The 12,532-nt window shown below is 36.2% G+C and overlaps 1 protein-coding gene across 1 annotated transcript in view; it reads left to right on the top strand.

The window, feature by feature from the left end:
• Nucleotides 1-12,532, top strand: part of KLHL20 (kelch like family member 20) — a 36,793-nt gene that overhangs the window by 11,873 nt on the left and 12,388 nt on the right. Inside the window, exons 3-6 of the mRNA XM_006172571.3 lie at nucleotides 1,089-1,662; nucleotides 8,847-9,005; nucleotides 9,513-9,607; nucleotides 11,890-12,005. Coding sequence (XP_006172633.1) covers nucleotides 1,089-1,662; nucleotides 8,847-9,005; nucleotides 9,513-9,607; nucleotides 11,890-12,005 — 944 coding nt within the window. The remainder of the gene's footprint in view (nucleotides 1-1,088; nucleotides 1,663-8,846; nucleotides 9,006-9,512; nucleotides 9,608-11,889; nucleotides 12,006-12,532) is intronic.

Here is a 12,532-nt window from a genome sequence, read left to right as displayed (position 1 = left end):
TAAACAGTGCTGTTTCTGCCACATGTGAGGAATTATGAACAGTTTGTAGTCTAGAATACAGTTACCTGTAGGCTGAGGCCAAGCATAGAAAGACTGAATTTATAAGCACTTTGGAAAAACAGGTTGCTGTTGGGGAAAGGAAGAATCTGTTGTTTTCAAGTTACGTCTTTGTAATGTAAACGTGGTTTCTTCTTCCCAAAATGTCCTTTTAGATTCTCATCTCCTTCCCTGGGGACTCTCTCAAGCACTCTAGTGCTTTATTATACTGTAGGTCTTGTCAGTGCTACAGCTTTAGGGCCAGTAAACTGATACTGCCCCTTGCAGGCTAGATATTATATTAGATATTAGACAACATCAGTACATAGATGATTAATTTCTGAGGCTCACATGAGGCTGGCCTAAAATCCAGTGATCAGGGCTCTGGAGTCACCTACCTCCCTTTAAATAATATAATACCTTTGGAAGAATTATACATCAGAAGACTGCTTAGTAAGTATAGAATTAGAAACAGAAACAACGATCTGAAGCATGTGTGTAGTATATTTCCCCTAAGCTTCAGGAAAACCCAGTGTAATATTCCTACTTCACAAAAAAGATATATTCTTGTAGTAACCTGATAGCTTATGCTGGTCAGGGCTGTGTTCCAGTATAAACAAATACTTTATAGATTTTGCCTTTCTGAACCATGTTCTTTATCCTGGTTGCTCTCTTTCTGGCTATTCATGTATCTCTCCTTCTAATTAATTAGGTTCCCTGATGCCTGTTTACATTCCTTTGAATTTTCCTCAGTCCATAGCAAAATGCTTTGTAAATTATAAGAACTAATAAATATTTGTTAAAAGAAAATTACCGTCTTAACCGAGGGCCATAGATTCCCTTTTTTTTCCTGCACATTGATAGATACAGTGTGATGATTATGAAAATCCAAATACCTTAGTTCCAGTTATTTCTCAATAATTTAAGTTTGTGGCATTTACCTGGTTAGTTAGCACCTGAATTTCTATATATGAAATGATACATGAAATGTAGGAATGAGCATTTAAAAATATTGCCATCTTCTCTTTTCTCCCCCCCCCCCATTCCTGTAGGTGTACCAATATTCGACCAGGAGAGACTGGAATGGATGTAACAAGCCGCTGCACCCTTGGAGACCCCAACAAACTGCCAGAAGGGGTTCCCCAACCTGCCCGCATGCCCTATATCTCAGACAAGCACCCTCGACAAACCTTGGAAGTGATTAACCTTCTGAGAAAGCACCGGGAGCTATGCGACGTGGTGCTAGTTGTGGGCGCTAAGAAGATATATGCCCATCGAGTCATTCTGTCGGCCTGCAGTCCCTACTTCCGAGCTATGTTTACAGGAGAATTGGCAGAGAGCCGTCAGACCGAAGTAGTGATCCGAGACATAGACGAGAGGGCTATGGAACTGCTGATAGACTTTGCGTACACCTCCCAGATAACCGTGGAAGAGGGCAATGTCCAGACCCTTCTGCCAGCTGCTTGCCTCCTCCAGCTGGCAGAAATACAGGAAGCCTGTTGTGAGTTCTTAAAGAGACAGCTGGATCCTTCTAACTGCCTGGGCATTCGGGCTTTTGCTGACACACATTCGTGTCGTGAGTTGCTAAGGATAGCAGACAAGTTCACTCAACATAACTTTCAAGAGGTGAGTTGTAGTACTTGGTGGTTTGAATGCATTCACAATGTATTTATCAGGAGAACATTATGAGTTCACATTCTGCTAACTGACATATACCTGCTTAGGTATTTACTGCTGATTCTAACTTGCATCAGAGAAATAAGTTATAAATTCTAAGCCGTTTTTATTTTAGAGGACAGTTTCGTATTCTGTTAGCAAAAACTAAAGTTTAGGGATTGATTTCCCTACTCATATTCATAAAGGATAATTTATAAGCCAGAATGCAATTTATCAATTCAAAGGAGATCTGTATCTTATAGGATTCCTGGTATCGGTCATTTACATGAAGTATTTCCTTCCTGATTATATGGATTGTTCAGAAGAATAAATTTTAGATCAGAGATTATTTGGTAAGCTAATAATCAGAAAAAGGAAATTATTTGTTATCAAAAGAATTTTTCATTAAGCCTGTTATTTTTCATTTGTTCATTCATTTAATACATATTTATAAAGCTATTATGCTTCAGCCACTGTGCTTGGGAACAGAGGCTACAGAAGTGAACAAGATGCCTAGTGTCTTTTCTAGTGGAGTTTATAATCTAGCAGGGAAAGTAGCCATTGAATGCATAATTACACAAATAATTAATTACAGTTAATAGATGCTACAAAGAAGCAGCCCTGGATGATTTAACACTGCATTACATGGAAATTTAACTTTGGTTCTGGGACAGTTCATACAAAATTCTGAGACGTGAAGAAGCAAAACAAGTTTGAGGAACTGAAAGAAACCCAATGATACCCAGACAGCAAAGGGGAGAATGTTACATAATGATTTTACAGAAAGAACAGAGCCAGATCACATTGGAGTTAATAGACCATGTTAAGAATTTGAAATTTAATCTTAAGACCAATAGACAACCATTAAAGTGTTTTAAGCAAAGTAAAGATGTGGTCCATTTTATACTTTAATATCACTCTTCTGTCCACCAGGAAACCTCCAGTGGATCAGAGATTTAAAAGTACAGAGGGAAACCATGAAATAGTAGAAGATGACATGAAGCAATTCCTTTGTGTGAAGCGAAGAGGGCCTTTCTAATTTACTAAGGAAGCATAGAAGAAAATATTGATAGATTTGGCTATGTAAAAATTAAAAATTTACTCATGGTGAAACAAAACAATAACAAGACAAAAATCAAAGACGAACTGGGGGGAAATATTTGCAACTCATGTCAGATGATACTTCCTTAGTACCCCAAGAGCTCCTGTTGGTCAGTGACCTGACAGAAAAATGGGCAGTCTACAAGAAATCCTGATTGCCCTTAAACATGAAAATCTGCTCAAGCTTGTTCATAATAACTGAAACATGAATTAAAACTACACCAAAGTACTATTTTTTTAATCTATCAGATTTCAAATTTGTAATGTATCCGATTACAAATATCCAGAAGTTTTACTACACACCCTATGGAGAAATAGCTACATTGCTAGTGTAAGTATAAATTGATACAACCCCTCTGAAAGGGAATTTGGCAGCATCTATGAAAATTACACACTTTCTGCTCACGCTTTTTGCCTCAGCAGTCCCATTTCTGGGCACCTGTACTACAGATGTAATGGAGAGGGGAACAGTTTGAGGAGGTTATCTCATGGGTTCCATTTTAGGTATATTTGGTTTGAGATGCCTGTGAGATATCTAAGTAGAGATACCGAGCAGGTCACTGTTATATGAGTCTGTATCTTAGAAAAGGGGTTAGACTGAGATTAAAATTTAGGAGTCATCAACATAGTAATTAAGGCATAATAATTAAGCTATGGCTTCATTTTTTTTTTAGGTGGGATAGAACCCTAAGAGAAAATATGGATAAATTTTATTGTATACAAATTTAAAACTTTTTTTAAACTAAAAAGCACCATGAGCAAGGTTAAAAAAAATCAATGCCACTGAGGTCACTTAGTAGGAAGACAGAAAAGAAAAGCCCTAAAAATTTTTCCAGTATTGAAGGATGATGAGTGAAAAAGCAACTGGCAAAGGAAACTGGGAATAATTAGAGTAGAGAGAAGAGGAAAACCAGCAATGTGGGGGCCATGAAATGCAAAGGAAGGGATTGTTTTAAAAAGGAGGAAATAAATAAATAAATAAATAAATAAATAAATAAATAAATAAATAAATAAATAAATACAGTTGGCCTTCCATATTCACTGCTTCTCCATTCGCAGATTTAAACAACCATGGATCAAAAAAGAAAAAAAAAATTCGAGAAAGTTCCCAAAGGTAACACTCGAATTTGTTGAGTGCCAGCAACTATTTACAGAGCATTTACATTGTATTAGGTATTGTAAGTAATCTAGAGATGATTTAAAGTATATGGGAGGATGTGCATAGGTTATATGCAAATACTATGCCATTTTATATAAGAGCCTTGAGCAGCCATCAATTTTGGTATCCTTGGGGTCCAGTCCTCCTCAGATACCGAGAGTTAACTACTTGTGCTAGAACAGCCAGGAAGTTCCTGAAAATTAATGTTAGAATCATTGGCCTTAAGAAGTATTTAAAAAGAATAAACAGTTTGGAACTAAAGAAAGAACAGATCAGTGGAGCTCAGAAAAGTCCAGAAGTAGATTTTTCAAGTCAGTGGAGGAAAATCAAATTGTTTAATGTATGTCATTAGGAAAACTGGTGATTTGAGGGAAAAAATAAATTTAAACAAATGGGATTATCAATGGATAAATAAATTAAACCTAAAAAATTCTAAAAGTTCAAGAAGGAAACATTAGTATGCTGGGGGTAAAAATGGCCTTTCTGAGCAGGATATAACCCAGAAGCCATAAAGAAAGTTGATAAATTTGATTGCATAAAAATTAAAAGTTGTGTATAACAACAGTAACAACCAAAACACCATAAACTAAGTAATATCAAACTCAGAAAACTATTTGAAGCATACATGACAGAAAAAACACTTAATTCCTACAAGACTCATACGAATTCCATGAGAAAAACCATTAAAAATATAGTAGAAAAATAGGCAAAGGATATGAAGAAGCAGTGTGTAAAAAAGATATTCAAATGTAAAATAAACATATGAAAGGATACTCACCCGTATACATAATTAAGGAAACATACATCAAAACAACATTTTTTTGACCTGTTAGATTGGAAAAATAATTTTTAAACTTTATTTGAAAAAAAAATTTTTTAAAGAAAAAATTCAAATTTATAAGAAGTTGTAGAAAAAAGAAAAAACCTTCATTTACCCTTTACCCAGATTCACCAGTTGTTAACATTTTGCCACTCCTTATTATGTATTTTTCTGTGAACAATTTGAGAGTATATTGCATACATCATTTTCCTTTACTCCTGAACACTTCAATGTGTATTTTCTAAGACCAAGAATATTCTATTACATAGAATTTTTTTTTTTACCACAGCTCAGGTATCAAATTCAGGAAGTTGATAAAAATATTAATCTAATCCAAACTCCCATTTTTCTATCTACATTCTGCCATAATGAAGAATTGTCCTTGTTCTGATTGACTGGCATTATGTCCTCATAGAATCTTATTCTAATTAGTGGGTTAGAGTCCTTTATTCCTTACTTACTTATCATTTATTTATTATTGATTACTTTGTTGCCATTTATTACTTTGTTGCTTTATAGTCTTTTTAAATTAAACCCAAGGTAAGTAGGAGGTAGAAAAGAGCAAAGGTTAGAGCAAAAATCAATGGTACTTTGAAAAAAAAAATTGATGAACCTCTAGCTATACTGAGGAAAAAAGAAGAGAACACCCAAATTACCAGAATCAGAAATAAAAGAGATGACATCACTATAAATCCCTCAAACATTAAAAAGGACAATAAGGGAAGAATTCATAATTTAAAAACCTTCCCTCAGAGAAAATGCCAGTCCCAGGTGGTGAATTCTGTCAAACTTTTAAGAAAGAAAGAATAGTAATTCTACACAAACTCTTTCAGAAAAAGGTGAAGGAGGCTGCCGAATAAGGATAAAAATCACCCTGATATCAAAACCACAGACACTAAAAGAAAACTACAGATCAGTATCTCTCATGGATTTAAATGGGAAAATCCTTAACAAAATGTTAGTAAATTGATTTCCAATAAAATACAAAAAAAGGAATACACCACAACTAAATGGAGTTTATACCTCACTAAAATTAACTGAGTCAATATTTTATAGTCACACTTAATTTCTCACTCAAAATAATTTATCCTCTTCACACAACTTCTTTAACTTTGTTCCGCTATTTTCAAATACCAAATCCATTCTCCAAAAAATAAAGATTTGCCATCACTGAGAATTCCAAAGTAATTTGCCAAAGTCATTGGACCCCAGATTAAGAACTCTGCTTTAGAACCTTTGGGGATGATGGTAATGTTCTACATGTTGGTTGTGGTCATGGTTACATGGGTATATACATTTATCAAAACTTACTGAACTAGACATTTAAAATAAATAAATAAAGTTGATTTTTAAAAATTTTCCACTTTAACTGTAGCTTGTGTTTTAGATCTAAGGTAGGTACACATATCTAAAGATTATTCACAACAATAGAGAAGGTTTAGAATCCCCAGCAGTTCTAACCCTGCCTCCGAAGTGAACCTGACATATAATGAAATCCCATGATGAAACCTCACCCTTGTTCACAGACTAGAATGGTTCTGTATAGATGCAAAAAAAAAAGCCAACATTTGGGGCTTAGCACTTGTGACTCATTTAAATTATTTTCTAACAAATCTCTAATTTCCTTCTGCTTTATTAAGCCTAGTTTAATTCATACAGCGTTCCTCTTGCCCATAAACATAAATTTAAAATTTTTCTTTCAACTCAACAGCACTGAGTTCACCATTCACTTCTCTTACAACAAATCTAGAATACCTTCCTTATTCATTGTTGTTTTCAGCTTTATTCATTCTTCAAATTGCATCTATATTTATCTGAAGAAATAAAAAAGTAAGCTCATTACCATAATAGTGTGGGACTTAAAATTTAGATCTCCTGCAAACTCTTATTTTAAAAGCAGGTATTTTAAAGCATTATTTTCTTAACCTGGTTGTTTGGTTCAAGGACAGACTTCAGTGCTAGATTTGCCCTACTGGTAGATCATTAATATTTTTCTCTTGTTGATACAAAAAGGAGAAGTGATATTTTAACCAGAATTTGTTCATTAAAAATATTATTTTTACTCTTTGCTCTTAATGCCAGAAAATACTTGCTCACACAGATGTCTGTGTCTTCTCGGCATCTAAGGTTTCCAGTAAGTTCCTTGTTAATTCATAAACTTTAAACTTGGTGATCCTCGCTATTTATGTAATATTTGGTTGATAATCAGTAAATTGGAGGGAAAAATGTATACTCTGACAAGATCCAAAGACAATGTTACGGCACTGCACAAAGATAGACGTACCATACTTGTACCTAAGTCAAGAAATCAGAGTGTCAAGAAGCGAAGAGGAGAGTAAGGTACAGCCATGGCTGCTGTTCCGCGTGCCGTGAAGGCCAGCACACTTCACTCGGAGCTAGGCCCTCAATTTGGCTGTTGACTTTATAACCCCCGGTATAGGGCTGCCGGATAAAACACAGGGTGCCCAGTTAAGTTTGTTTCAGATGAACAACAAATGGTTCTTAGCATAAGAATGCTGTGTATTTTTCTTTGCTAACTCTGACAACCCTGCCACAGAGAGTACAATGCAGCCATTCTAACTGCTAAGTGACCTGGCCAAGCAACCTCACCTCAAATTTAAAAGTTTCGTATTTAGTTTCCTGAATCCCAAAAAGTCTCTCAGTCAGAAGATATAAAGACTTGTGCCATAAAAATTGAAATGCTCACTGGTATTTTCTGCTGTAAGTACAGCTGACTTTATGGCCCTTAACTGTTTTATTTTGAGATTTGCAGTTAGGGAAAAAAATCTTAATCAGATATTTACATTGTTGTGGCTTATCTTGCATCCTGCTAAATATTCTGACTTTTCGATGAGCATGAAAAATAACCCTGACCTGAGAGGGTACATCTTCTGCATCAGAGGTTGCACGGTGGGAGTTTGAACTCTTAAGAGCTCACTTTCCTGCACTAATAGACGTCACATGTAGCACAATCTTCTGAATGAGAGGACAAACCCCACAGAGTGTGGCGGTGACTGTTGCCCTCCTCTGCATTGCACTGTCCTTTTCACTTTACATACTGATGACAAGATTTATGAGATTTTGGAATTTGTGGCTGGACTGCACAAGAAGGGACTATCTTTGTTGCCATTTCATCTGCATTGTGATGATGCCCTAAGATTTGGGTAAAGAAAGGTTATTGGTGTGTTTGGAGTTTTACACACACACACACACACACACATATGAATATATCAGAGTGGTTTGGTCCTCAGAGGTTTTCATAGGTCTGACTCGCTTGTCATTGTATTAATTCTTGCTTGTAGAATTGCTGACACCCTCATTCTTTTTTCAAACTGGCCCCTTGGTGTTTCTGCCCAAGACATTGCCCTTTCAGCAACTAATCTTCTTCTGAAAGCTTTTCCTGATTTTTTTAATGTGCCTCTTATATTTCTGGAGTTATAATTTGATACAATTAGTGTATTTTGAATATAAGTTTTTACTTTGATACTTCATTTTGGGAAAAAAGTATCGCTTTTCTTAAATTACGTGAATCATAAATTATTATTTTTCCTAAATTTAAATTGTCCTCTGTTTTCTCCTTTGTTTCCTTTTTAAAAAAGTTAATAAACTTCCTTTTTTAGAACAGTTTTAGGTTCACAGCAAAACTGAGCAGAAAGTGCCATTCCCCTATACCCTGTCTCCACACATATAACCTCTCTCAACGTAAACATCCTGTACCAGAAAAGTACATTTGTTGCAACTAATGAATTTACATTGACATGTTATCACCCAGAATCCATGATTTACATTAGGGTTCACCCTTGGTATTGTACACTCTATGAGTTTTGACCAATGTGTAATAACATACCCCCCATTGTAGTGTTGTACAAGGTAGCTTCATGGTCCTGATAGTCCTCTGTGCTCCACCTGTCCTTGCTTTCTTTTTATACTTTTCTTGTCCTCTGGTACTATGTTGAACTTCAGCTCCATCGTGGAATAGAGCTTTTCCCTACAACCCTGAAGAAAAATATTGAAACAGTGAGTCAAATCTGATCACAGGGGTTTTTTCTTTTGTTCTGACCTAACTTCAAACAGGTGATGGAAAGTGAAGAGTTCATGTTGCTTCCAGCCAATCAACTCATTGATATAATATCTAGTGATGAACTAAACGTTCGCAGTGAAGAACAGGTGTTCAATGCAGTGATGGCCTGGGTGAAATACAGTATTCAAGAAAGACGTCCTCAGTTACCCCAGGTATGATGGAAATGCTTCTCGAAGTAACTGCTTTTTGTTGCATGAAATAATATGTATTTGACTTGCAAAAAAGAAACAATTATCACTGTCCTTAAGTGGATCATAAGTGGTCACTTAATGAAATGTTTAATGTTCTTATTATGACTATAGTCCTTAGCAACTTAATAGGATATTCTTCTGGATTGCTAATGAGAGTCCAATCATAGAAATTAATTATAGAAGAATTTACAGCATATTGTGGAAAGCATAAAGTAGCATTCTAAAGTGATGTTAGTGTGCTTTCAATTTTCTGATTATTCTAATTACTGAATTGGTGGTTAGAATAAATTTTAATTTAGTTTAGTATTTATGCCTTCCCACCTTCATTTTTTATTAATTAGATCAATTCATTAATTCAATTAGATCTCAGAACAATTGGGAATATAATAGGGGAGCATGGGTTATGTATCCTCTTAAATATCTTGTAGATGGGAGTGTGTGCCTTTAATCATGTTTGCTGTCTCACAGGTGCTGCAGCATGTTCGTCTGCCTTTGCTGAGTCCCAAGTTCCTGGTGGGCACTGTAGGCTCTGACCCCCTCATCAAAAGTGATGAAGAATGCAGGTATGAGTGGCCCTGGGTGGAAAAAAATCAACAGCCAAACATGCCTGTTTCCTCCTAGTTTCCTTTTTTATATTGTTCCCAAATATTGTTTTTTTTAGTGCTGAGATCAAGGCAGTATTTAATAGGTTTTTCTCCTGGGCTAGTAGGGTCACAAGGAGATGGAAGAAGAGAGGACTGAACTTCCAGTATTCCATTCCATTAGTTTTTTTTTAATGTATGGTGTTTACTGGTGTGGAAGTGGCAATAAAGAGGTAGATTTCTAAGATTTTAATGCAGGGTTGAACTTGAAGAGGCAGTTCTATGCCAGTACGTGTTTTCTTGAAATAAGTTAAATAGTGCTGTTGATTCTATCAAAAAGTATGTCAGGAGCACTTTTTCATTCCATCCCGTGTGCCTAGTTCGGGGATAGGACCAGCCTTGCTCACTGAGACTGGACAGAGTTAAAGGTCTACCCCACTCCTGAAGGAGCTGTGGGAAAGATTTCCACTAGAGCTTCATGAAGCAGTTTTATAATATTGTTTTGATTGGAAGAAACTCTAAATGCGTTTACAAAGCAAACTAACAGAATGACTGTTTTATTGGGCTCTCTCTGTAATATATACAAAATTTAATAAACTATTTATCCCAGTTTGACAGATTTTTAAGATTTAGGTTCAAATCTGAAACCATGTGGTGTTTTTAACCATTTTCCCCCAGCATGTTCCATATATAAGAGCTCCAAAGAGCAAGTCACTACTCAGACTTCTTAAACTACACCAGCCTTTGGCTCTCAGTGACTGAAGAGACTGATTCTAGAGTCAGGAATCCCTAGAACAGATGGAGGGCGTATACAGTCATTCCCATTTCCTCCAGGATCTGAAGCCGGTTCCTTTAACAGGAGATGTTAGAGGGGGTTTTAGATGTTTATCTTAAAAGACAAATGCCAATTAAGTCCCCCAAATATTTATAACAGCAGAAAGGAAACCACATACGGATGCTGAAATCTGAAGAAACAATAACAGAGGTGCTCTTCCCCATAAAGTGTAAGTCAGATTATACTGATTCCAACACAGAAAGTAAAGATACTTTCAAAGTCACTTTTAAAAGAAGCCCCTCCCTGATATCCTGCCCTATTATTTACCAGCTGTGTGGCCTTAGTCAGATTACTTGACCCTTTCTCTGGTACAGTGCTTTCATCCCTAAAACAGGGATAGTGACGATGCCTGTTCCCTAGGCTGTGGCGGCGGTCACTGGAGGTAACGTGTATAAAGCCCTTGTTCTGTGGTTACTGTTAGTTCTATGCTAGCCGCTAAGTCAACTCTAGAGCACTCTTTCTAGGAACCCCCGAATAACTTGATGTAAAAATAGCTATTAGGAGATCACAGTCTTTATTTTCAGCTGAGGAGGCTAGGGAAGGTTATTGGTCATCAGCTTGGGTTTTTTGGGGGGGGTTTGTTTGTTTTTGTTTTTAGCATAAATAAACTCAGAAGGGGCCTTACCAAAGCCATGTACTGGAAGTACATTTTTGGGTCATGCCTGGGACTGGTGCAGCAGGAATAAATTACTCGTTGTAACATAAAATAACTAGAGAAAGGAAAATGTAGCATAGTTTAGGAAACACTTTCAGAGCTGAGAACGAACAGAGCAACAGCCTGAATTTGCACTTGTCGAACACTAAATCACTCAAAGGACTCAAGTGAAATAAGTACATAAATAGTTTGAACAAATGTAATTACTATGTTCTTTTCATAAAGCACGTTAACAGGGAAAAAAAAAAACTATGTTCATCCTCAATAGACTTGTTGAGAGTAAACCATTCATACAATACCAGATGGCAAATTAATATTAAATGACAGTAGTTTCATTTCAGCAATCCAATTTTTTACCTATTTTACTACTTAAATTAATCCAGCGAATATCTAGTGCCATGGCTGTTGTGCTCCTTTGCCAGCGTCCTGCAGAATCTAATAACATTCTTTAGAAAGCAGTAACTATGCAGGCTGGTAATTAAATTGTAACTTTTAGTTTCCCATAAGTTATTATTAGCCTCAAACATGTTGAGTTTTAGACTAAATTTGCACTAAGATATGAAGTGATAATGGAAACACCAATCACTTTACAACTCATGGTGTCACTGCCGTCATCGCTCTGTTTGTGACCTTTCTCATGTTGGCTGGTATTCATGGTTTGGTTTGATTTATGCTTGCTCGCCTTGCCATCTGACACATTTACCTAAACCATATTGGGATTCAACTAACAATATTGTTTAAACATTTGGAATAAAGGCAGAATTTTTTCCACAGAGATTTGGTAGATGAGGCTAAAAACTATCTCCTGTTGCCTCAAGAACGACCACTAATGCAAGGACCAAGGACAAGACCACGGAAACCTATCCGATGTGGAGAAGTACTCTTTGCAGGTTTGGATCTTAATATACTGTGACTAAACTGAGTATTTCCCCACATGAGGAACTGTCATTTGAATAGTCCTTTGGACAGTTGGGATGTCCACTGTCATAAGAAATACATAATAACCTATTGTGTATCTTGACTCTTAACTCATGATCCAACACAGGTTCTCTCCAAAAGAATGCTGTATTTTTATATAAATCTAATAATGTCATGCAGTGGATGTTTTGTTAAAATGAATCATATGGGGGAAGTATAGCTCTGTGGTAGTGCACGTGCTTAGCATGCATGAGGACTAATAAAAATTTTTTTAAATGGATCATATGCATTAATTTATATTCCAACGTGCACGTCACCTCATAATTACACAGAACTGTCAAAAAACATTATCTTACGTTAGACAGTTCCACTCTGTCCTAGCTCTGCTGAGCTAGCTATCAGCCCAAGACAGCCTGCTATGTCATTTTGCTCCCACTCTCTGCCCCTGCATCTCTGAGAACTTTGAATCTCAGATGTTTCACTTCTGTCCATGTAAATT

The sequence above is a fragment of the Camelus ferus genome, chromosome 21 (assembly GCF_009834535.1).
Source record: "Camelus ferus isolate YT-003-E chromosome 21, BCGSAC_Cfer_1.0, whole genome shotgun sequence".
NCBI classification, from domain to species: Eukaryota; Metazoa; Chordata; class Mammalia; order Artiodactyla; family Camelidae; genus Camelus; species Camelus ferus.
The sequence above is the reverse complement of the archived record's forward strand: the minus strand, read 5'-3'. Positions and strand labels throughout refer to the sequence as shown.